This window comes from Hemibagrus wyckioides, linkage group LG16 (genome assembly GCF_019097595.1).
Source record: "Hemibagrus wyckioides isolate EC202008001 linkage group LG16, SWU_Hwy_1.0, whole genome shotgun sequence".
NCBI classification, from domain to species: Eukaryota; Metazoa; Chordata; class Actinopteri; order Siluriformes; family Bagridae; genus Hemibagrus; species Hemibagrus wyckioides.
The window spans coordinates 12,647,673-12,673,792 of record NC_080725.1 but is presented as its reverse complement, the minus strand read 5'-3'; the positions used below and the strand labels follow the sequence as shown (position 1 = coordinate 12,673,792).

General features: G+C 40.0%; 1 protein-coding gene across 5 annotated transcripts in view; it reads left to right on the top strand.

Annotated features, from left to right (window-relative positions):
* The first annotated feature begins 1,417 nt into the window (after positions 1-1,417).
* The window catches only part of msi2a (musashi RNA-binding protein 2a), a 219,237-nt gene continuing 194,534 nt past the window's right edge, over positions 1,418-26,120 (top strand). The window contains exons 1-5 of one of the 5 annotated variants that reach the window (XM_058412541.1): positions 1,418-1,650; positions 12,889-13,321; positions 13,745-13,785; positions 14,051-14,132; positions 15,734-15,818. In XM_058412541.1, the coding sequence (XP_058268524.1) occupies positions 13,260-13,321; positions 13,745-13,785; positions 14,051-14,132; positions 15,734-15,818 (270 nt within the window). In that variant the 5' untranslated portion in view covers positions 1,418-1,650; positions 12,889-13,259. The remainder of the gene's footprint in view (positions 1,651-12,888; positions 13,322-13,744; positions 13,786-14,050; positions 14,133-15,733; positions 15,819-26,120) is intronic. The other 4 variants (XM_058412543.1, XM_058412540.1, XM_058412544.1 and 1 more) reach the window with 4 other exon arrangements.

Here is a 26,120-nt window from a genome sequence, read left to right as displayed (position 1 = left end):
TAAGTCAGTACACAGATCAGGCATAACATTATGACCACTGACAGGTGACGTGAATAACACTGATTATCTTCCCATCATGGCACCTGTTAGTGGGTGGGATATATCAGGCAGCAAGTGAACATTTTGTCCTCAAAGTTGATGTGTTAGAAGCAGGAAAAATGGACAAGAGTAAGGATTTAAGCGAGTTTGATGAAGGGCCAAATTGTGATGGCTAGACCACTGGATCAGAGCATCTCCAAAACTGCAGCTCTTGTGGGGTGTTCCCAGTCTGTATTGGTCAGTATCTGTCAAAAGTGGTCCAAGGAAGGAACAGTGGTGAACTGGCGACAGGGTCATGGGCAGCCAAGACTCACTGATGCATATGGTGAGTGAAGGCTGGCCCGTGTGATCTGATCCAACAGACGAGCTACTGTTGCTCAAACTGCTGAAGAAGTTAATGCTGGTCCTGATAGAAAGGTGTTACAATATACAGTGCAGGGCTGTTTTGGTAGCAAAAGGGGGACCAACACAACATTAGGCCGGTGGTCATAATGTCTGATCGGTGTATACTGAAAGTTCAAAATTTCCAAAAGACCAGAAAATGCTGAAAAGACTGAAATAAAGGTGGTGGGTGGTGGGGGGTGTTCGGAAAAGACTGGATACAATGCGCAAATTGGAGATGTATATTCCAAGTTTTTTTGAATGATGGATTACCAGAAGAGACATTTTGTCCATGTCTGATGAAGATGGTCTGCAGAAGTGGTCAAATATTACCTTAGAGCAGGAGTCTTTCTAAGGTCCCTATTGATATCACTGATTTATTTTTAAATACAATACTATAGGCTCATTTCATGTACCGTTATATGAATCTGTTTTGAATGAGTTTTCCACCAATCATGATGTTGTGTATTATATTACCAGCACTTCCTGGTTTTATTCAAATTACAGGTAGAATATATACAGTATTGTATTTAGATTAACCCTTTTCTCTTCAAATGACCAACCAGTTTACAGATTACATTTATGATGACTAAATAATACCCGCTACTTTCATCTCTTGTTGCTGTAAATGAAATAGGCTTGTGTTGTCCTGCACACGATTCTGTAGTACATCTTGAACTTAGTTTAAACTTTTTAGAATATCATCTCTCAAAAACAGGAATTGTGTGTGTGTTTGTGTGTGTGTGTGTGTGTTATGAATGTTTTCCCCTCCAACGCTGACTGCAGTTTTCAGATTCCTGAATTGCTCAGCTCACTGGAACATTCTTTCATACGTAACAGTCTGAAATAGGAGGAACAGATGGGCTCTGCTTACTCTATTTTTAGATGCTGATGCAACACACTCACACCGCTGACGGATGGCTGTGTGTGTGTGTGTGTGTGTGTAGTGTGTTTTCCCGTCCTGAACGCAGCTCTTTTTTTGTCTAAGTCTATTAGCTGTTTTTCTGTTTCTTCAGGAAACCGGCATAATAAATTCACAGCATGATAACCATAGAACTATCACAGTGCTTAGTAGACAGAATTCAGCAATGTTTCTAACACAACGCTGATGAATTTTTGATTCTGGTCAACAGATGATAAGTTTGATGGAAAAACCTTGAACTTAAACCTGATGCTCAACCTGACACTTAGCCCTGCTTGACTGTATATTTTTTCCCTTTGCTACTGCAGGTAAACCTATTTCTCTCTCTTTTTCTCTACATATCCTACTGTGTATGATTAGAATTTGACTTTATAGTGCACAGCTATAGAATGGAAATGATTTATAATCATGCTATCCGGTGTCACCCCGATGAGGATAGGCTCTTTCTGAGGCTGGTTCCTCTCATGGTTTCTTCCTAGGGAGTTTTTCTGACCCCTGTGGCCTTTGGCTCCCTTATTATAGATGAATTTTTATATCTGGATTTCTGTAAAGCTGCCTTTTGACCATTGCACTATACAAAAAGAACTGAACTGAATTATTTCCTTGTAGCAATGCTTTGGTTTCGACTGATGTTATTGTTAATGATCAAAAATGCCCACATGTGAAAGAAAGTTTGTCATGCTACCATGAAAACACAGGGTGTAAAGCTAGGTTAAGTTAACTATTTTTAGTTAGTTAAAACTAGTTTTAATTTAAATAAATATTGCATCCATGTTTTCTAAAAGAAAGGTTTTTAATCCATTAAGTCCCTGTGATCAAGCTGTTGCTATAGAAATGGGTATAACTTGTTAGAATGAGTTATAAACCTGGGATTTATGACTGCTTCGTTACAGCCAGAGCTGCTGTTACTGGAAACTAATCAGTAGTGAGCACTTGAGCGGCTTATTTACGATATGGTTACGCACACATGCCTGTAATATTACTTTTTGACACCTTTTATTTACTTTAAAATACCTTTTATTGGGTGTTATTTCGAGTTTTGGCACCTCTGCTAGTGCCTTATTAGTTTTATTGACCCGCTACAGAATGTAGACGTTACAGCAGTATTGATTGTTTAGACTTTCTTTTTTTCTTCTTCTTTCTCTTAAGTGCACTAGCTGCCTTTGAGCATTAGGTGCCACTCAAGGTAAAGCTTAGAAATTGGCACCTACATCATATTGTCTGGTTTTTAAAAAGATTTTAACTGAAGAATAATCACATCAAACTCTATATTAACATGCAGGCATGTATAAAGAAAACGATTCTAATTGTTATGTTTAGGAATAGGTCTGTATTCGTTGAATATAAACAAGATTTAAACATACCGTACCGTAAAAACGTAGCGTAGCTTAAATGCAAAGTGGACCCGATAAAGCAGCCGTGTCTGCCTGCTGCTGGCTTTGATGACTTTAATTAATGGCATGCAGCATGAAAAACAATTCGGAACTCAGGACGATGAAGAGCCTCGTCAAAGAGTGCTGCTGATTAATGAAGTCCCACTCAGCCCCATTATCTGTAAGAAAAGCACCGTCACTGCCAGAACAACTGCAGAGGAACTCTCACCGGACCCTTCACGCTAAGCTACTTAGGCCACATAACACACATTTACATTTATATTTGGCAGATGCTTTTATCATGGTGGCATGCTTGAGCAGTGTATAGTGTTGCTGCCTCACACCTCCATGTTTCCCCTCTTCTCCCTGCTTCTGTGTAGGCTTTCCACCAGGTTTTTTTCCAGAAAGAATGTCGCTCTGTGACCTTTGGCCACTCTAAATTGCTTCTCGGTGTGAAAGTGTGTGAGAATCTGTGTGTGCTCCCATCAAGAACGCATTCCTGTCACACAGCCGGTGTTGTCGTGATAGATTCCAGATATGCTGTGACCCTGTCGAGAAGATGAATAAGATGCTTTTATCAAAAGTGAATTGTGAATAAGTGATAGAATCCAGTCTGAGAGAGCATCTGAGGGCTTATGGGCTTGCTTACGGGTTCAGAAAGAGCTTTCTGGCTCACAGCCTTTGAGCTGAGTTGATGTCAAGGTGTCAGAGCAAGGAAAACACTAAAAAAAAAAACATTCTCTTTGGCTAGGGTTCGGTTCCTGTGGCCTTGAACCTTCGTATCCCCATTTTATTTTCATCCACAATTTGGTCACAAGCCAATTCCCACCCATCAGCCAGCTTTCTCCTTTTAACTAGGGAGGGTGAAGGCTAACATGTGCTTCCTCCGACACATGTGAAGCCAGCATCCTCATCCTTTCCAGCTGCTGCTCATGCTGGGTCATCGTAACACACTTGAGCAAAAAGCGCTAGCAGCCCTCTTCTACATAGACAAGCTCCCAGACGTGCTCTTGGGCTCTCAGCCACAGAACGCCTCGCAGAGTTATGGAATGACTGCCAGATCCCTGGTCTGGGGTTAGCTTTTAAGTCTGGATCGCTTTCTGTCTGAGTCCCTTGGTGTAAAAGAGTGTGTGTGATGCCCTAACTGGTGTCACATACAGGGTGTTTCCCAGTGTTCTATGGATGGGCTTCGGACCCACCATAAACCTGACCAGAATAAAGATACATGCTCCAGGAAACACATTTAGGTAAAAATGTTCAGTCATATTCTTTGTTTAACATTTCTATATCAAGGTTTTATAAAAGGTTCTAAGTAAAACCCATTTAGGCAGGAAGAACACTGAAGGAACCCTTTTCTTCCCAAGAGTGTACTCTAGTTTCTGGATATCAGGATGAGAAACCGTGCCAAATATATGACCTGGCCCACTTCCATGCACTATTTTATTTCACACAGTTGCCATTTTTACACATGGCAACAACCCCATGCTCCTAAGAGACGCCAGTGTTTTTGCCGGTGACACTTCCTTTCCGGTGCTGCTGGACTGTGAATGAGATTTAAATAGAACCAAGCTGCTTGGTTGGGTTTGTGGTCATGCTGCAAGTCTTTTAATAGATTATATCTGTCCTTTCACCAATGGTTTTTACTGCGTAACAGCAAGCCTGCGAGTAAGAGTCGTCGTTTGTCATCATTAAGTCAGATTTTACTGCTGGTGTGAGACCACACTTGGTCTTTTGTAATGCTGTGAATCTGTTTATGCAGTTTGTTTAGAGGAAGTAGGCCAAGACTGTAGTCAGAGCTTTTCTACTGTAGTCAAACCCTTTATCTTCTCTGTATCAGGGTGCTCAAATTTATTGTAGCAGGGACCCTTAAAATATGAGGCTTAAATAAAGATTTCATAGATCTCCTTATTACATCATTTTCGAATATTAGGGGTATTATTTAAATATGTACCATAATATAATGACTGGTTATGCTTCGCCAACCCTGCTTTGAGAATCATGGCTGTATTTGATGTAATATTTACGTTTACATTTAAGCCATTTGGCAGACACGTTTATCCAGAGCAAACTGCAGAAGGGCTTTGAAGGCTCTATCAAAAAATACATCCTGATACTGGTTCACTAGGTCACAGACTAAGAGACTAAGAATACCATCAGTCTAAAAACACTGATGGGGAGTAAGAAATTATAGAGTAAGAAATACAGACAGACAACATATTTTTTTAAAGTGCTAATTTAAGTACTTCAGGAAGAGGTCGGTCTTTAGAGACCAGTGACTCAGCTGTTCGGTCATCTAAGGGAAGTTCATTCCACACATACTGCTACTTTTGCCGGGTTTACAATCGATAGGCGTCTAGCTTTGCATAATTCTGTTGCCCGGTGCTGATGTTTAGTTAATACATTTCATTTAATTGGTTGATACCAGAGTGGTAGTTGTATTTGATAGTACCACCCTTCTAGGCATTTGCCCTGTTACCAAGAGATAAAAAGTTTGGATTCAGACGGCGCTTCAGCCGTTCGTGTCTGGTAGTCTGACAGACCTAGAGATTATAAGTGGCCTCACTCTCTGGATGAAAAAAAAAAAAAAAGCCATTTCTCTTTCTTCACTCAATCAGAAAAGCACCATTCAGCACCAACGCCTGTTCCTACATGTAGTTGTGGGAAAAATAGCAATGATCTCTTCAAAGTCGACTCCTAAGGACCTGTCCAGTTATTGAGGGTATGCTGGTAAAGAAATGCAAGCATTTAGTATACAGCATTCCTTGCACATACTTGTGCAGGTACAACAATTACTGACATTTTAATATTTTCAGTGAAAAATGAGTCAGAGAAAAAAGAAAAAAAAAAAAGAAAAATCAACCTGACAAATGAAAGTATCGTAATTAAGTCATATTCTCAGAGGTCTCAATCCTTTATGGAAACTGATATTTATTAGATTTCCGAGTATGTGTTCTCTTAAATTTACAAAACACCTTTCACTTGTGCATTGTTCAGTTAATAAACTAGAACCTGAGCTAAGTCCTTTATGCTAATCAGGGTTGCAGTGGCTCTGGGGATTAAACCTGATGTGGAAATAGACATAGCATGGGACACCATGGCTTGTGGCACTACGTGCTCCCACTTATTTAGAGTCAACACACACATTTTTATACCAAGAGGAAACCCACATGGACAACTTGACATACAGTGTCCTTCTCTATATGTGATTTCTACTGTATACGTATAAGGAGAGATAATAAAACTTTACTTCCACATGACAGCCGTGCTATTATCACGTTTTTTCACATGCCTACACACTTCTGCCAGCCCAACACGTTCATACACACACACATACACATGCTTCTTGACATTGAGTTATTCATTGTGCTTTGACATCCACATATTACTGCTTTTCTCTGTCTCGAGCTACTTTGACATCAGAGTGCTGCGCGAGAGGCCAATTTGAGTCTCGCTGAAGCTGGCAGAACGCGCGAGCATCCGGGGCGCCTCACCATATCAGCTTGACCCTTTAATGGAGGCGACGGGCACATCTTCCACGCAAGGCCTGTAATAGAAAATACATTAAAGCATCATCCAGACAGTTTTGTCGTTTTTGTCGTTCCTATTATGCTGCATGTTTTTTTTTCTTTTCTTTTTCTGTTTCAGTATTATCGAGTGTAGAACAGAAAAGTAACACATTTGCAGGAGGAAGCTGCTCATAGTTTTTATAGGTTTGCGCACGCCGTGCTTATTGATCTGTTCTGGCCGTCTAACAGATGTAGGGTATTAAAAATTAAACCCTCCTTTAAATACTTTATCCGTTCATTAATCAAACACAGATGCCGCTGCGACTGCGAGGCACATTTCGGAAATATGCGCCTGCCGCACAATAATAGAGCGTCTCCTCTTTGTATTTAACAAGAAGGGATTCTGTCTTGCAGTCAGTCGTGATAAACCGTCCTGCCATGCTGTTTATACTCGCCAGCTGCCATATTTACTATGAATCTTAGAAAAGAATCCTATTTTCTGTACTGGCTGTGAGTCATGCATTGAAATACTGCTCCTGGTGTTACAGAATCCTGTCTAGAAGCGCTTTATAAAAATATAAAGTAGGCTGTGTTAACCTATGTGCATGCCATATATTTGTTTTACTCTCCTTATGTGGGCTGACATAATTATTAATACAGCTAATTATGCAATGCTGTACCTAAAGCTAACACTAACCTCGTTAAGCTGAAGGAAAGTCTTTGTCGTTATTTATTTATTTTTTTATTTTTTTATTTTTTAATTAAAAGAAGCGTTTTCCTCAAAACTGTCAGGTATTCCTACCCTTGTGTGGGCTTTCGGTTGCATGGCTGCATTTAGCTTTTAGATGTGTAACAGGGAGGAGTTTCTAGCACTGAATTAGCAAATACAACCTGAGCAATTAAGGACATTCTTAAAATCTATATAACTCTAAATGGTTTAAAAAAAAAAGTACCATGTGATCATTAGTAAGTTGTAATTGTTGGCAAATTAATGTAGTCTAAGAGGAATAAAATATTTCAGGATGTGCTGTTTTAGGAAAATAGTTAACCTAGGCTGCATGACACCATGCTGAAGTTGATTATTTTTCTGTAACAGCAAAAAAAAATGCTTTTCTTAACTTAATGTCTGCTCTTAGACTTCTGTTATAAGTGAGTTTATTTTAACGTTCACTTCTCTGTTAAGGGAAAGGTAACCACCACTTCATGTACAGCCATGGCCAAAAGTTTTGGGAATGGCACAAATGTTATATATAATGTTCAGTGTTTTTAGATCTTTTTGTCAGATGTTACTATGGTATACTGAGGTATAATTACAAGCAAAAAGTGCCAAAGGCTTTTATTGACAATTATATTAAGTTTATGTAAAGAGTCAATATTTGCATTGTTGACCCTTCTTTTTCCAGACCTCGATCAACTTCTGGGCCACATCCTGACTGATAGCAACCCTTTCTTGCATAATCTATGCTTGGAGTTTGTCCACCCGCCTCTTGAGGATTGATCACAAGTTCTCAATGTGATTAAGGTCTGGGGAATTTCCTGGCCATGGATCCAAAATTTCGATGTTTTGTTCCCTGAGCCACTTAGTTATCACTTTTGCCTTATGGCAAGGTGCTCCATCATGCTGCCATTGTTCTTTACCAAACTGTTCTTGGAAGGTTGGGAGAAGTTGCTCTCGAAGGATGTTTTGTCTTTATTCATGGTTGTGTTCTTAGGCAAAATTGTCAGTGAACCCTCTCCTTTGGCTGAGAAGCAACCCCACATATAAATGGTCTCAGGATGCTTTACTGTTGGCATGACACAGGACTGATGTAGCTCACCTTTTCTTCTCCGCCCCAAACAATCGGAAAGGGTATTCATTAGACAAAATGACTTCACCCCAGTCCTCAGCGGTCTGATCCTTTTGTAGTCCAATGTACCTTTTGCAGAATATCAGTCTGTCCCTGATCTTTTAGTCTTACAGTCATACAGATACAGGTTAAGACCTTAAAGAACCAAGAGTTATGGATCACATCAAACATCAGAATGTGGAAAAATGTGATTTCACTGGTTTTGACTCTGGCTTGGCTGTTGGTAAAAGAAGTATTGCATTACATATTCCAGAAACTGGGCACCGAATGTGGACATTTGAAAATTCTTAGTTTTCAGAGTTACTGTTTATATGTTCAATGATGTTACAGAGAGAGGAGTATTCCCTTAAGGTTTGGGCCAAGCAGAAGGTTATGAGGTTATATCCCAGGACTTTTTTGGATTCTGCTTTACTATAAATAAATAAATAAATAAATAAATAAATAAATAAATAAATAAATACAAACCCAGCACTGGTCTTTGAATGGCATATGCAATCTGTTTAATGGCCGAGCACGAGCTGATTGCATTAATATTCAGTGAAGAGTGCGCTGATGTGTTATCACCTTACTCCTGGAACAGATCTCGGTCGGTGACTGTGAGGCTGTTGTGCAAAGATCAAACAGCCCTAAACACTGAGGAGTGTTAGAGACACAGATACTCCATAAACATCTCGTTCACGTTTTTTTCCCTTTCCACCCCACTGAACACAGAAGCTGTCACAAGCACAATGATCTATGCGCTGTAATCTTTCTCTGATTTGCGGCGCGAACACTGGCAGCCTCAGAGCAATAATTACCCTTTGTAATTGTGCTTGAGCGGCTGTGTATATTTGGGGAAAGCACCAGGTTACAGAAATTCAATTCTGCCACGTGGACTTAATGGGTGACGATGCATCCTTAAACGACACCTACAGACATGCTTTGTATAATTTCGAAATGGTCAGATATGGAATATTTGGTCATTTAGATCACATCCCGACACTCCTGGCCTGCTGGTGCCGGATCTGCAGATTAGCATGGAGCGTGTCAGATGGGGTCAATGAATGCAGGTAGTGACATTTTTGGACCAGACAGAATTGTTTGCAGGATCTTAAGCTTCAGTCATGGAGGAATTGAGCGAGTGTTAGCAAAGTGTCATGGCCGTTAGAACTGAAGACGTTTATTTAGGAATCGAAAGGCATGCAGTCACTCACAAATGAAACACTCATCATGACGTTGAGCAAATGTCACATTTGACATCAAATCTGAAATTTCATATTTATATGTTGTTCTATCATAAGATAAGTTAAGGGTAGTTAAGATAGGAGGAAACAGATTTTCAGCAGTTATGAGACTAGAACTCACAACCGTCTAAATACACTATATTGCCAAAAGTATTCGCTCACCCATCCAAATAATCAGAATCAGGTGTTCCAATCACTTCCATGGCCACAGGTGTATAAAATCAAGCACCTAGGCATGCAGACTGTTTTTACAAACATTTGTGAAAGAATGGGTCGCTCTCAGGAGCTCAGTGAATTCCAGCGTGGAACTGTGATAGGATGCCACCTGTGCAACAAATCTAGTCGTGAAATTTCCTCGCTCCTAAATATTCCACAGTCAACTGTCAGCTGTATTATAAGAATGTGGAAGTGTTTGGGAACGACAGCAACTCAGCCACGAAGTGGTAGGCCACGGAAAATGACGGAGCGGGGTCAGCGGATGCTGAGGCGCATAGTGCGAAGAGGTCGCCAACTTTCTGCAGAGTCAATCGCTACAGACCTCCAAACTTCATGTGGCCTTCAGATTAGCTCAAGAACAGTGCGCAGAGAGCTTCATGGAATGGGTTTCCATGGCCGAGCAGCTGCATCCAAGCCATACATCACCAAGTGCAATGCAAAGCGTCGGATGCAGTGATGTAAAGCACGCCGCCACTGGACTCTAGAGCAGTGGAGACGCGTTCTCTGGAGTGACGAATCGCGCTTCTCCATCTGGCAATCTGATGGACGAGTCTGGGTTTGGTGGTTGCCAGGAGAACAGTACTTGTCTGACTGCATTGTGCCAAGTGTAAAGTTTGGTGGAGGGGGGATTATGGTGTGGGGTTGTTTTTCAGGAGCTGGGCTTGGCCCCTTAGTTCCAGTGAAAGGAACTCTGAATGCTTCAGCATACCAAGACATTTTGGACAATTCCATGCTCCCAACTTTGTGGGAACAGTTTGGAGCTGGCCCCTTCCTCTTCCAACATGACTGTGCACCAGTGCACAAAGCAAGGTCCATAAAGACATGGATGACAGAGTCTGATGTGGATGAAATTGACTGGCCTGCACAGAGTCCTGACCTCAACCCGATAGAACACCTTTGGGATGAATTAGAGCAGAGACTGAGAGCCAGGCCTTCTCGTCCAACATCAGTGTGTGACCTCACAAATGCGCTTCTGGAAGAATGGTCAAAAATTCCCATAAACACACTCCTAAACCTTGTAGACAGCCTTCCCAGAAGAGTTGAAGCTGTTATAGCTGCAAAGGGTGGACCGATGTCATACTGAACCCTATGGATTAGGAATGGGATGTCACTTAAGTTCATATGCGAGTCAAGGCAGGTGAGCGAATACTTTTGGCAATATAGTGTATGAACAGAGAACCTGAAAAAAGTGTTAGAAAAATAATACATAAATAAAGTATTGTAAACTTTATCAGTAAATTGTGATCGAAAAGTTTTCAAATTTGAGTAGCAAATGGTTTGGGGGTGAAAATGCAAAATGTGTTTAATCCGCAATGCAGAATATGTAACTTTTTTATTGGTTAGCAAAATGCTACCTTGGTAAAAAATTATATATATCAGAGGTAAAAAACTCTGCAAACTATAAAAGTGAATCAGTATTGATAATTATTTCATATATCCAAACATTCTAAATTAAATTAATGTATCTAGAGAAATTTAAAGATTTATATGTTATAAAGATATACAGATGCAATGAATGTTGTAAACTAAGGGGAAAAAAACCAAGACACAAGACTTTACATGTGAATGTGCATACAGAATATATTCAATTAAACATGTAGTTCGAGGTGAAAACTATAAATGTTACTAAAATCTGAGGAAATAGTGGTGCAATGGAAGGTCAAGGATCTCATTCATGTGTGTCACTGTGGCTGTCTTGGGATTTGAACTCACAACCCGCTGATGACTACTGCAGAAATCTGAGCGGAAAACTGTGGGTTTACAGTACTTTGAGGAGTCTTTCTCCATGTCGCTGCTTCAGTCTCTCAGCAGTGCACACTTCAGTGTAAAACACGACTCTGGACCTCTTGGAGGACTTGTTAATGAGCTGCTGAGGTGCGTCAGGTGTATTGGGAGCACAGCTACGAAGTATATTTTCAAGCACACTTCCATCTTTCTCTCTCTTTCTGGCTGGAAGCGTCGTCGTCCTCCTCCTCACATTCGTCTCCCCGGCTATAGTGAGGAAATAAACAGCAATCACTGTAGCATGACTTAAAATCCACTGAGCATCCTGCTTTAATTGAGCTCTCACTTGCACGGTGATGTGATGGAAAACTAGGCGTGTGTCGCCCACAGCTGCTGAACATCTATCCTATTCAGGTCTATTTGGCAAAAAAACTCTCTCCTCTAACACTGTAAGTCTAAAAAGTGATCCGCTCTGCATGTACGTTTATATGCAGTCACTGAGAAAAACAAAACAAAACAACTATGTTCAACAGACCAAAAACCAAATGTAAAATAAGTAAGACAAAACACAATATGCTAGTGTGATATATTACCTGCTTAAAGTTTTTTTTTTTACATCTTGCATCAGCTTTGTTACCCAGTTGTAGTTATGTAATTTATTTAATACTGTGGAATGTCCTCAAAACAACTTAGTTCCTTTAACTGCTTATGTTATAGCAGCTACGATCATTTGCTCCCTCATCAGATTCTCCCTTAAAATGATTTTTTTAGATGCATTGACGAGACTCCTTCCATACATGTTACATGTCCTGCTAGAAAAATGTATTAAAAAACACTTTATAATCTGTTTATTATAAGTCTTAAAACGTTGCAGATCATCTGCCGTACAAGCCCCCGGGAACGAGCTCTTACTTCAGAAACGATCGTATTAGAACAAGCATGTTTAATATAGTCGTGTGTTTTGCAGCAGGTAGCGTTAAGCACCTCACAGCTCCACGGCCCTACATTCAATCCAGAGCTCAGGTTACTGTCTGTGTAGTTTTCTATGGGTTTCCTCCCACCTCCACAAACTACATGGCATCCCATCCGGGGTGTTGATCCTACATTGTGCACGGCGTTCCCAAGAGAGACTCTGGAGCCAGGATAAATATTTACAGACGAATGAATAATCAATTTAATCACACTGAATCAACTAAACAAGAGCAATCAATGCTCTTAAGAGCAATAAATTCAGATTTACGCACAAATCTTGTCACAAATACGTGGTGTCTGAAAAATCACTTTATAATTTTGTAATTATTAGTAACAGCAATGTTCATCATCACTCTCTGCCCATGTTTTTTTTTTCTGTATCACGCTGTATGACGTTTGCCAGATTTTGCTCAATATGTTCCTGAGTTTTTCGACACACGGTCTAACTCTGTACATCAGAGCACTACCAGAAACCAGGACAGATTTGATTAGTGTTATTTATTTTTCATGCATTGCTTTTGCCACTTTCATTTCCATTATGGGTTTGAGTTGAATGGACTGATTTTTTTTAAAACGTCATGATTGGGGTTTTGAACTCTGTACAGCTGTTTACAGGCATTATGAGGTAATAAACAGAAACTGGATTAAAGAAAGTAAACATTCTTTTTATATTTCTACCGACAGGGGGCGTGGTTTCCCGAGTCCTCCTCTTCCGAAGGCGGAGAGTTTTCGCTCCTGACGTCAAACGTTTTGACCACGCCCCCTCCTGCTGGCCGTTAGAGGGCGGGGCTGGAGCAGGAGGCTGAGCCTGATTCCCACGTGTGACGATTTTGCCTTCCCGCTTCGGTAATATTCCTCCTGCGCTTCTGTTTGCGCCTCGTCCCACTCTCTCTCTCTCTCTCTCTCTCTCTCTCCCTCCCTCTCTCTCCGTTCTGTATGTTTGTGTGTGTGAGAGAGAGTGAGTGCGTGTGTGTGTGTGTGAGTGAGTGTGTGAGAGAGAGAGTGTGTGTGTCTCGTAGTTTTATTGCCCTGTAGTTTTTTTGTGAGACAGCGCTATGGATGGAGACGGGAGCCAAGCCACGTCCGGAAGCCCGAGCGACACACAGCATGACCCGGGGTAAGCTCACAGCTCATAGCGCCTGGGACTTCTGTCCTTTTTTCTTTCGTGGGCTGGTTTTTTTTTTTTGGTTAAATTTTTTTATCGGCGTGAAATGAAAGCGAAGAGACGGGCTTCATAGCGCCGACAGCGTCCCCGTTAGTCCTTCCGGATACACACACACACACACACACACATAAACACACACACACGGCGGCTTTGTCTGCTTACTTGCTTTCTTTACAATCTCGAGATATTTTTGGCACCACAATGCAACTTGTATCTCTCTCTTTTTTTTTGTCTTTTAAAAAGAGTAATTTTTAATTAAGAATAAGTGAACGCTACACGTTCAGAAACATGGCCGATCTCGCACCTGGAACTGGAACTCACTTCTTTTTCTCTCTCTTTCTCTTTTTTTTCTTCTTTTTCTGTGTATTCTTGCAGCAAAATGTTTATCGGTGGCCTGAGTTGGCAGACCTCACCAGGTAAAGCATGACCTTTATGTTTATCTGTGTAAAGCTGGTGTTCGGATATGACAGGAGATTATAAATGGAGATGTGTGTGTGTGTGTGTGTGTGTGTGTGTACAGTGTATATTTTTCTGTTTATCCCGGAGTCCTCTATTCGACCCCTGCGCGCGCACAGCGCACAGAGGGGCGCTTTTTTACGCGCAGTGCTAGAAGGACTGACCCGCTTCTCCTCTCTTCTGTCTTTTCCCCCTCTCTATCCCTCTGTCTCTGCTCGTCCGCAGACAGCCTTAGAGACTATTTCAGCAAATTTGGAGAGATCAGAGAATGCATGGTGATGCGAGACCCCACAACCAAACGCTCAAGGTAAATCCAGGAATCATCATAATTATCATAGTTATTATTGAAAATAAAGCTGCTCCGTTATTTGCACAAAGTAAGACTGACCCAGTGCTGGAGGTATTATTCAAGTTCCATGTTGCTCTGGGAGAAAAGCTCAGTGCAAACCCTGCTGCTGTTTTAATGCAGTCTGACATTGACTTGCAACCTTACGTTGTAGAGGGGTGTGTGTGTGTGTGTGTGTGTGTGTGTAGTGCATGTGTGCTGTCCTCCTTTCTGCACACCGAACATGCAGCACGCCACAGCTGAGATCCAGAAAGGTATATTTTCACTGTCCCACATGGGTTGCCAGTTTTTTGTAGAATAAAAGCTGCAAGATGCACCAAATACTCGAACTTTTTTTTCCAGGTGAAATGTAAACGCACACACCTGGTGTGATAAAAAAGAAAAGAAAAAAAGTGCCATGATTTGTGATATTAAATATATATATATATATATATATATATATATATATATATATATATATATATATTGGCCAAAAAATCATCCTCAAATTAAAAATTGTGGCTTGATCACATGCATAATATGTATCTTGCATGATTTTTAATTTTAGAATTAAAATATATCCTTTCCCGTAACCGTTCATCAAAATGCTGATAATTTTTCATTAACAATTCAACAATTTATTTGTTGATGTTTCTTTCAATGGATAATGTAAAATCTATGATGTGAAAGAAAATTCTCCAGTCTGGAACGTTTAATTTGGCACTCTGATTTCTCTGCACTCACACACATCGTCATCAAGCCACGAGTTGGATCAGGTCCGTCTGAGCAGGTGAATCTCCACATTGTGTCAGATTAAGTGGGAATTATTTTGAATCTGGCAACCTTGGAGTCCTGCCTTGTATTTCGCTGGCAGACGGAGAGCCGTCCGTGCAAAAGCTGCTGCTCTAATGCAGGCTGACATTGACTTGGGGACTGTACAGCAATTGTAGTGTGTGTGTGTGTGTGTGTGTGTGTGTGTGTGTGCAAGCAGTGTCCTCCTTTTCTGCACACACCGAGTGGCTTCTTCAGAGCTGAGCATTGATAGCTGCTATATTTAAAGCATCCTGACCTGCTCTGTGTTGCACTGACAGTCACATCAAGGGGAGAGAAAAAAGCGGCCATGCAAAAGCTGCTGTCTAATGCAGGCTGACGTGTGTGTGTGTGTGTGCGCTTTAGCATCTTTATGTTGTCACAGTTTCACGGTTAGTCACAGTGTGTCATCAGACAATTACCTCACCGCTTACTTTCCAAATTCTGATTAAAATTAATTTAGTGTCTTTTACTGTCTATCCAGAAAATTCCTTACTCGGGTAGTTCTCATCCCGTTTTTGGTATCCTGACCCCCCCACCCCCACTTGTAATTGCCCCATATCTTACTAAAATCCACTGTTTATTCGTTTTTCACACCACTAACATGTTTGTAACTTCCTTATACACTGTGAAACTGTGCTGTTTTTTAGACTAGGTGTGTTGCTCCTGCTCACCAGGATAAATGATGAAATGATGCAATGATGAAATGTGTGCCTTCTCTTCTTCCTCTTTACCGTCTCATTATGTGCTGTGTCTTGGTTTTTGTTCCACAGAGGCTTCGGGTTTGTTACGTTTGCTGACGCAGCCAGTGTAGATAAAGTCCTAGCTCAGCCGCACCACGAACTGGACTCAAAGACGGTAAGTTGGCTTTTTCTTCCCTCCCTGCTTCACCTGCGATGTTTGGTCTTTTCCAACACACACACACACACACACACACACACACAGTGTTCTGTGTACACAGGCAGATCTTTTTTAAAGTAAGTTCAGCTACGAAACACATTCTCAACATGCAAATTCGCAAAAGTTGCTCGAAGTGACGCTTCAGTGAGCGTGAACGTTTCAGTCCCGGATGTTCATGATTCCTCTTGTTGTCTTTTCCTTTTCGTTTTTCTTCAGCAGTGGGAGGAGCTAAGCAGCAAGTGTAGGAAACGAGGAGGCGAGATTAAACGAATGAGAAATACCCAGGTCCTCACAGGCTAGCTAGAGTTTGCATGTGAACAGCTTTGTCTGTCAGAACTTTGTGTTCCTCATGCCGTCTAGACTGATGCAGGCATTTATTCAGAGGGTTGAAGTGTGTCTTTGTTGAGTTAGAAACGTGTTCATTGTCTTCCTCATCGTTCTTCATCCTTTCACTAGTTACAATTGTTGAGATGAAAGTCACCCCCTCACTTTTACATTATGTTTTTTGGCTGTTGTCGTCTTTGGGTTTATAATTATCATATGCTTTTGGCGTGTAACAAATGCTGGTCACATCACTGGGCTTCACCCAGCTTCAACAAGCTGGAACCGTGTTTATAATCTAAATGCTGTATTTGTTGATATTTACTTTTTTTGAGAGAGAGAATTTTGTGTTTTAAACCAATCTTCATCTGAATGAAATGTTCCAGTATTTATTGCCTACTTTTCCCCCTCCTCCTTCTCCTCCTCAATCATCCTCTTGCTGTAGGACCTCCTGGAGATACAGAAGCGCAGCATACAGTCCTGAAATTACTGTGCAAATTCTGAACATCTGAAAATACCAACTTCAGTGAGAACACGGAAGGTGCCTAATGCAGTCGATATCATGCCTGGATGCTATCAGCTGAGAACATTTCGTTGCATTTTCATTACTTTCAGAAGTTGACATTCACATAATAAGAGCATCCAGCTGGTGTAGACACCATGCCAGTGTGTTTCATGGGGACACCGATCCTTACGAACCCGTGCTAAAAATCCCGAAATTAAAAAATGTTAACAGACGGCAGGGCGTCCAAGCTCCACACTCTCTGCACGCTGCGTTATCGGCGTCAGTTTAAAAGCTCTGAAATGCCAGATGTGGAGAAGCACTCGAGGTCCTCCGGGGCGGTTAACGGAGGATGAATAACGGCCTTGCTGATTTATGAAGGGTAACAATACGACGGTGTAAGGATAAGGAGATAAGGACGTGTTGAGTGGCTAAATCTATAGTTCCGTAGTGTCGCTATAGCTGTTTTTATTGAATTATTTAATAATGTCACTGATGCTGTTGTGCTACATGGACTTTAATGTGGGGCTGGCTGAAAATACATGGTGTATTGAAAGCCAGTTCTACACAGAACTTTAGTTTGTCTCTTTGTAGTTTTGTCACCTGTGTGTGTATGTGAGAGAGAGAGAGAGAGAGAGAGAGAAATGTCAGTGTCAATCATAGTATGGTGATGTTTTTTTTTCTTTTTTAGAACTCCTGTAACACAGTTGGACTGTAAAGAGCTTTCTGGGGAAAAAATTGTAGCATACCTAAAGGGGAAAAAAAACCCCTGCTCTCTTCCCCATACTCACAGACAAACACGATTGGCTAGTATAGCTCTGATTGACAGGAGAGAACATATGATATCCTGCCCACCCTTGCTTTTCAGGCCATATGGAGAAAGCATTTCTGTTGGGGAAAAACACATCTATAGTATCAGCTCATTAACACAGTACAGGGATTTGTACACCAGATGCTTTGCGTGACAACAGAAATGGATTAAAACTTATTTACCAAACATCACTGATATGGAAGGAGTTCTCAATGTTGGTAAGAAGTAAGGCTGTAACAAGAGAGAAAAAGAGATGGAACTACTGTTTATGGCTGCTGTAACATAACAGGCTGATACCAGGATCTTAATGGATGTTACACAACATTAAATGTAACTATAAAGGAATAAAAAGTAAATTGTTGTTGAGGAATAAACCACTTCAACACTCTTTGGGTTTTTTTTCTTATGACAACAGACCCCCATGTTTGTTTATTCCTTGCCATCAAAACAATGTAGAAAGGGAATAAGTGTGTGTGTGTGTGTGTGTTTACGAGTCTTTTAAACCCTTAATGTTGTAAAATATCCCTCACACAACTTATTAAATAATTCCGATTCAGAAGATGAAATCTGACTTTGTTTTAAGATCAGCTCCCATTTTCTTCTTCTTCTTCGTAATTCCTTTTTAAAAGAGTGATTATAACGATTTCTCTCGTCAGCATCAACTCAAAAGGGGTTAAAAAAAACGTGAGAGCGTGTGGCGCTTTTCCAAGTAAGCACAGAAGTCAGGTGTGTTTAATAATCAATTTCCAACACACACACACACACACACATGGATTAAGAGTGACATAAAATATACAGAGAGATAGAAAAGTCTAACAAACGTGCAAATCTCTGCAGAATTTTTAGCAGGAGATGATTAAGTAACAGCTGTACCAAAAATAAAATGTGTGCACAGCAATAAATAGGCGGTGTGTCGAGTGTGATCCTGAGCCCAGCACACACACACACACACACACACACACTGTGTATTTCTGTAACGCAAATCGCAGAAAGTTTAACGTCTGTAGAGTTCAGAGTTTGGCACGCTTGATGAGAGACGCTGCTTGGGAGAAGCAACTGATTATTTTTTTGTGCTTTGTGGTTTTTGGTGTATCAGTTTGATGACACCAGTTTGTTTATGTGCAGATGTATAGATTGTGTTCTGTGTTGTGGAAAAATATGGAAATCTGTAAGAGATTTTGTGGAGGGGAAAAAAAAAATCCAAATATGTTGTTTTATGGGTGACGTGATTTTTAAAAAAGGAGGTACTTCTATGCTACAAGATGTATGCCACATTCAATCTTAGTTTTCTAAGAGACTGTAGTGTTGCTATAAAGAAAAACGTAAATGAAACATTTATTTATTTTATATTGTAGGATTCATAATTAGTTTGTAATTGTAGTAAAAATGTATAAATAGAGAATATGGCAAAAAAAAGTGTATGACGCGAGATCATCGTCGTATTTCTCATCCCTGTTAGTATTTTACTTATTTTCCTCTAGGCCTGTCAATCGATTAAAATATTTAATCACGATTAATCGCATGATTGTCATGAGTTTACGCGAGTTAACACTCTCTCTCTCTCTCTCTCTCTCTGTGCCTGCCTGCGTGTTTGTTTATCCGCCGCTTCTACTTCTTCTCCGATACCTGTCTGCACCGCACTACACTTCCGCTCATCCCAAATGCTCTCATTGCTTGACACACGTCATCACCTTTATCCCAAACCAATACGAAACGAGATCCCACCCCTCCCGTCACCCGTCGTTTGTTTGTGTGTTCATATTCAGAGCCAGTGAGCAGCAGACTTTTTAAATAATTTACAAAATAATAAAAAGTGCGTTAACGCGCGATAAAATATTTGTCAGCGTTAATGAATTAATGAGTTAACGCAATAATAACGCGTTAACTTTCCCAGCCCTATTTTCCTCACTTCAACAGACTAATTCATGATCTGATTTGTTATAGTTATGTATAATCACATTTACACATTTCCCTGTTTCTAGCATCTGAAGAAAAGCTTCAGTTAAGAGATTTATTTGTTTCATTTCCTGCTACAAAAATCGTTGAGTTGGAAGATCGCTAAGTTCCCGGCTACAATAAAACATTTGGAAACAATGTGTAGCTTTGGCTGTGGAATCAAGTAATCTTGTTCAGGACAAGCGGATTGTGCTTATCATTATTTTTATTATAATTATTTAATATTTTGGGCTTGTTAACCGACTCAACCAGACGAGATGTTACTCCGTATCGATTTATGCAGAAGATTTAATGTATTATGTAGCTGTACAGCTAGAATCCCACTGCCTGCTGCAGAGTAATAACATGAACTTTGTTTACAGTTTTTCTTTCAGAATTAGGACCAAAAACCGATGCTGTAAAATAAAGCGTCAAAAAAAAAATAGACACTAGATTCAATTAATATCTTTTTAGGTGTGATGTGAAGACAAAACCCCACAGCTCACGACTTAAACTACAGCTTATGTTGAGACGGCAAACATTAGAATCTTTGTTAGAAGATAATAATTAGATAATTAACTTGTTTGATTGTCTTTGTGTTAATGCACTTAATTAGCAAACTAGTGATGGATATGTTATTGTATTAAATTAGCTAGCACTTTTTAGTTAATTGCATGCAAACACAGTGTTTTAATCTTGTTTAGAAAGTGATGTCCTGATACTGTTGGCATCATAACGTCGTTCTTCAACTTTAAGTGAAAGTAGAGGTTGTGCAGTTAAAAACGGGCATCGAATGACGTTTGGTCAGCAAACACACCTCTTGGCTTTTATTTACATGTACACACCTTGTAATCTGACTCCAGCTCGCACCGTATAGAGTCATGTGACTCCTTGGGCCTGATTCTTGTTTTCCTGCTACAGGATGTGGTGCCCATCCTGGTTTATCTGTCCGTTTTGTATATCGAAGAAAAGAAAATGAAAAGCAGGTTATAATTGCTCAGGAAGCAAGATCTCTCTCTCTCTCTCTCTCTCTCTCTCTCACACTCACACACTCACACACGCTCAACATATCTGCTAGGATTTGGCTACATTAAGGAAGACAGGAATGTTATAATTATTTTATTTTGTGAGCCTTTCCGACATCTCCGTGAGCACGATGCTGTCGCTTCTCCTCATATTCCTTCCAGCTTTAGAGAGAAACTACAGATTATTATGTAATCATGGCTAATTTAGCAGTTAGCCTGTCTGGAAGTGTGCATCAGATGTCTCTCAATTAAACATTGCCTCATTAATTTTGTCAATTTGTTTTTGTTTGTTTGTCTATTTATTTTGCATATTGTAGTGTTGCTTGTTTACCTTGGGGTACACTTTAATGTTAGCTTTGCAGTTTTGACTAGCTACAGCGATTTTTGATGTTTCTTTGAGGAAAACAAATTGGAAATGTTCAAGCACTTCAAATGTTTTTACTTATTACCTGTTGAAGTAACAATTGACCCAAAGTTGAAAATTGGCTATTTAAAAAAATGTGTAACCCCAATAATTATTAGAAATAACTGTAAAATAATAAACAGTACAAACATTTATCTACTGTACATAAAACACATCTATTTAAAAAAAAAAAACTAAATAAGGATCCATCTTAAACAAAGCCGGGTGTTTCGTTTACATCTGACTGTTATTTTAGTTAGTACCGGTGGTTCTGTCCTTCAGTCATGGTCACCAGTCTTGAGTCAGTGATATAACTCTGGTTCTAAGGTTTTAAGTTTGAAATCCCAACAAAGTCAGAGTCGAACCTCAGAGTCCTGAGCAGTGCCCTGCTCGGGTTCTGTCTCACTCTAGGTTTTGGATTAAATCACCTGCCAGATGAACGCATGGAAATGTCAGTATAATACCTGATGAGCTAGAGAGAGAGAGAGAGAGAGAGAGAGAGAGAGAGAAGGGATGACATTGTAGCAGAACAGATCAGTTGAACCGAGCAGATGGGCTCGCCGTCTTAAACAGAAAAGCAGCGCATTATGTCGAGCGTGATTACTTGGGTACAAAGCCGGCCGGATTTCGGACAAGATCTTCAAATCTTGAAAGCAGCATTGCACATGTCATGATTAGAAAAAAACGTCGCAGAATTGTTTTGGAAAGAATTAACGTCAGAACTCAGGATCATGGCTTTCTTATAGTATCTCGTGCAGTATTCTGATGTTGATTATTTAAAAAAATACCCTTTCTTAATTGAATAGTGTATGAGATGCTGGGATGTTCTGCAGTGTTGATTTAAAAAACGAACAAAAACTTATAAAAAGACAACATGTCATACTTTTCAATCCGTTTATAATTCCATTTAACGTCATGTTAGTTTCCCTTGTTATAACAGCTATAAACAGCTCCTTCACCAGTCTCCTTTTTCCTCTCTCTAAATAAAAAAAAAATAAACCCTGCAGCTTGTCATAATGCTGAGAAACCAGAAAACAAAAAGACTCTCTCATGCCAGACAATGTTGTCAAAAAGTTATAGATTTACTTGTTTCGAAGCAAAACTCCTTCCATAACCGTTAAGCAAACGTCTCCTTGCAGAAATCCTCAACAGATCGATGACTGCCAGCAGTTTTTAAAATGTGTTTTTATGTAATGTTTTTCTGTGTAAATTCTTATTGTACTGGTGTTAAAACAGAAACCTAACATATGGTGATGGTCTCGCAGCAAAAACATATACCGCTTTCAGGTTTTATATCTGGACACACATGATGTGGTATTCAATATGGCTGGAAGTGAAGGACAAAAACCTTTGCAGCTTTCTGAAGCCACGTCATTCTGGTTTAGGTAGAGAGTAAGCCTTGAGTTGAAAACCCGACCCAGTTAGCTCGAACGCTCATTCTTCGTGCTAGATACGAGCGAGCAGGAGACGAGCTTCAGCAGCTGAAGTTGGCGTGATCCGCCCTCGGAAAAGGAGCGCAATGATTTCCTGCTGCAGGTCCGTCTGATGTGGTGTTTGTGTATAATGTAGAGCTGAATAGCCAGAACTGAAAAGAAAATAAATGCAGTGAACTTTTATAGATGCTCCGTTGACTCTAAATGGCCCTGGCTCTGGCTTCGAATGCCCCGGATATCTTGTTTGTACACGCAGTTGCTGGGTTTGGTTGTTTTGGTTGCCTGCTTCTTGTAGGGACAAGTTGTAGACCAGTACAAGCAATCAGAAATAAAACTAGCATTAAATAGGTTTTCAGTTACGTACTCTATAGGAGAGCGTTGTCGTTCTCAGCGTCATGTTGGGACTGAGTTTAGGTTTAGGTAAGTCTTGTCTACTTTTTGAAGAAATCCATGAAGAAATCCATGCGTTGTTGATGATTTCAGAAAATGTAACAAAAATTATGAAACTGGAATCAGATGTTTGTTTTCTAATCACCGGGTTTCCTCTATGGTAATACTTTTTTTTTTTTTAGCTAAAAAAGCCATCCAAGCAACATCGTTTTCTGTTCAATAAAATTCTCACGATCTCACGATCTTACACTACATGTGGTTACTGCATCACCACTGCAAGGCTCTGTCATTTCTGCACCTGAGCAGATTGTGAGTCAAAACTGAAATCTGCATGCTTATCTTCCATAATCTAACGTCATATTTTTGAGTGCAATGGCTCTACGATTGCTTTTTCGAGGCACCGGAAGTTACAGAAATGAAACTCAACCATTTATTGCTCTATTATAATTTGATACTGACCCTAAAAATCACAACAGGTGTCCGGGTGTCACTGTGTTTTGATGATAAATACAACCACGGCCCTATTCAGGCAGGGTTAAATTTCCATACGGATCTGGAGTCGTTTGCATTCCCATCATGTGCAGGCACTCTGCTGTGATTGCAGGCGCTCCTCTGGGATGGACCACGTCGGCGTATTTCTACATTTCCTCTGAGAAAATTAAAAATAATAATAAAAAAAAAAACTTTTTTGGCCAGCTCTGCAGTTGTCTGGTGACGTTAGTCTCGTCTGGATTGACACATCAATGATTTTGTAGGCTCTTGCCACCTCTTGCGTTTTGGGGGGGAAAAAAAGTTTTTTGCCTGCTTTTTCTTGCCGTATTTATTTACCTATTGCACGTATCCACTTCCCTAATCACAAAGAGATGAATTCTTTCTCTCAACACCTTACTCTGTGTACTTCCTCTCTCTCTGTACTACGTACACGCTGTGTGATGCAATCAAGACGGTTGATGAGCAAACGTTATTACAGACGCCACACGGTGAAGCCAATCCCGTCTGAAGTGATCGATTCTGATCGTTTCTTATGTATTTTAAACAGTGACACAGATTGGTAAGGCAACAAAAGGGTCAGTTTTGATTTCAGGCTCTGTTTCATGTCACGTGAAATTTGTCATTCTTCCATAACTCGTCTGCAAGGTGACTAGACTTGTGTATGATGTGCTAGCCTTCACCATCATTAGCTGTCAGCTATTGTGTGCTACTGGGAGATCTGGATAGTGGTTGGGAATTATTAGCAAAAAATGGGGATCTAGCAGCAGAAAGAAGAAAGGAAAGATGTAGTGCAGAAAGAAGAGTGAATGTTTTTTAAAGTTATGCATTAGTAACCAGGTTCAAATCTAAGCCCCTTTCCCTTTAACTGCTCAGCTCTGTGCCTGAATTATGTTGCATAAAATTGAGATATATATATATATATATATATACAGATCCGAAGTCTGTTCTGAGTAACAGATCTAAGGATGGATTGGTCCGATGTTGAAAAGTAACCGAATAGCTTCTTCCCTACTGAGGTTCCTTTGCTCTCTGCAGTGAAACTAGAAGAGCAGCAGGGTTACATAAGGCCTCGTCACACCTGCACACTCTCCTGCTCTGTTTCCTCTCTTCTCTGCCGGTCTGTGCTAGACCAGACACACACTCGCTGTGGAAAGCAGGTTTACCTCCGCAGAGGTGTACAGTTTCACAGAATATATGAGTGTCAGAAAAGTGATGACTTACTTCCACCAGTTTGCTGCAGTCACCGAACAGTTTTTAACTCTTCGCTGTCCTGCACTGGGTCGTCTTTATAGCGGTCTAAAACGTCCCTAAAAGCTAATCGTCAGAATCCGAAGGAGGTGATGATGCACACCAGAGATATCTGCTAAATTTGGGTAATTTGACCTTGTGCTAAATTCCTGTTGCAGACGGTTTCATCACACCCTCAGAGCTGTAATAATAACGACAGTTCACTGCCACCCGATTATATATCGTTTAGGATGTTTTTTTTTTATTCAAAACACCTACAGAAAACTTCCTTCTGATGTCTTTTTAGTGTTGATGATCACCAAATGATGCATTATGCAGCCTTTTTCTATGTTCCAGGTCAGTGCTTAATCATGAGCAAGATTTATTCACTGATGCCTTTTTTATTTTTATTATATTGCTAGGTATGAAGTAGTCGTAATAGCAGCAATGTAACATCATTATGATGATTTGTCCATTTCAAGCAACTCTAATGGAATCCATGGGGAGGTCTTTGTTCTACAAATGTAAAGCGTTTTTTGTTCCCGACGAGGTCCTTCATGTCTCACCAGATAGACAGACGGAGAACAAGCAGGAAAATCCCCACCAAGTGAATAAAGAGTTGTAATGAGCAAAATACAGGCATGGGAAGAAATCAGAGCTGTGTAGCATGACAGCTGCCTAAGCTTTTTTGTTCTGATCGCAATTATTTCAATTGATTGCAATAAATCATCATTTCTGCGTGAACTTATGAAGTTCGCATCTCTTTGCTGTCATATTTTAAACATTTCTCTCAATCAAAGGCATTGATCTATAACCACACTGTCACTGTTTGTCTGGAAGACTTCACAAAATGTGTTGTAGATTACAAATTTAGTATAGATTATCAACATACTTAATCTGTAAGCTTGGAGTAAGTCAGTATACTAAAAAAAATCAAACAAACCTTTAAAAAATAAGAGTTAGAAATTGATGGATAAACCAAAAAAAGTGTAAATCATCTCTGAGCTGGTTTCATTCTTGTTTTTTTTAAACCCATTAATTTAGTGAGCGTTGTTACACTGGGACATTAAATTATAGGCATTGAAGGTTTTCATGAATGCAAAATAGAGGTAGTGATGTTTTGCAGCATCCTATGCAACAATATTACACAGCATTGTACTCAAAGTATTGTTTATTGTTTGACGCATGAGAAATTAATGATCATAAATAGTTACATAAGTCTGACAATATATCAGTTTTGCTCTCATTAAGAGAAGCTGGTTATTGATTTACGCCTCGCAGAGGGTGCATTAACCGGCTCGATTAGACGAGCAAGGAAGTTAATCTAGTGCTGGGTGATGTGGCCAAAATATTATGATATCGTGTTACAACATGAGGACATTTTTTCCTCCCCACCTGTTATCTGTTGTGATGTGAACGTTTTGTAAGTAGATGCTAGCAAAGCAGTTAAACCTTTTTAAAACCTAACAGGATTCAATTATAAAACTTCTACAAGGTCAGATTTTATAACTGCGAGAAGGAGGAGAAATAAAGCTAATGTAAAAAAAAAAAAAAAGAATAAAACTTAATTGGCTACTTGCTGCTGTAAATGTTGAATGTTGTTAGAAAAGCAGATATATCCTGGAAAAAAAGTTCTTTAGTACTAACTGCATTCAAAGTGTAACCAGGATACATTTCACACAGAGGCTAAAGTAGCTAACGGTTTAGTCAGCTAGAGCAAC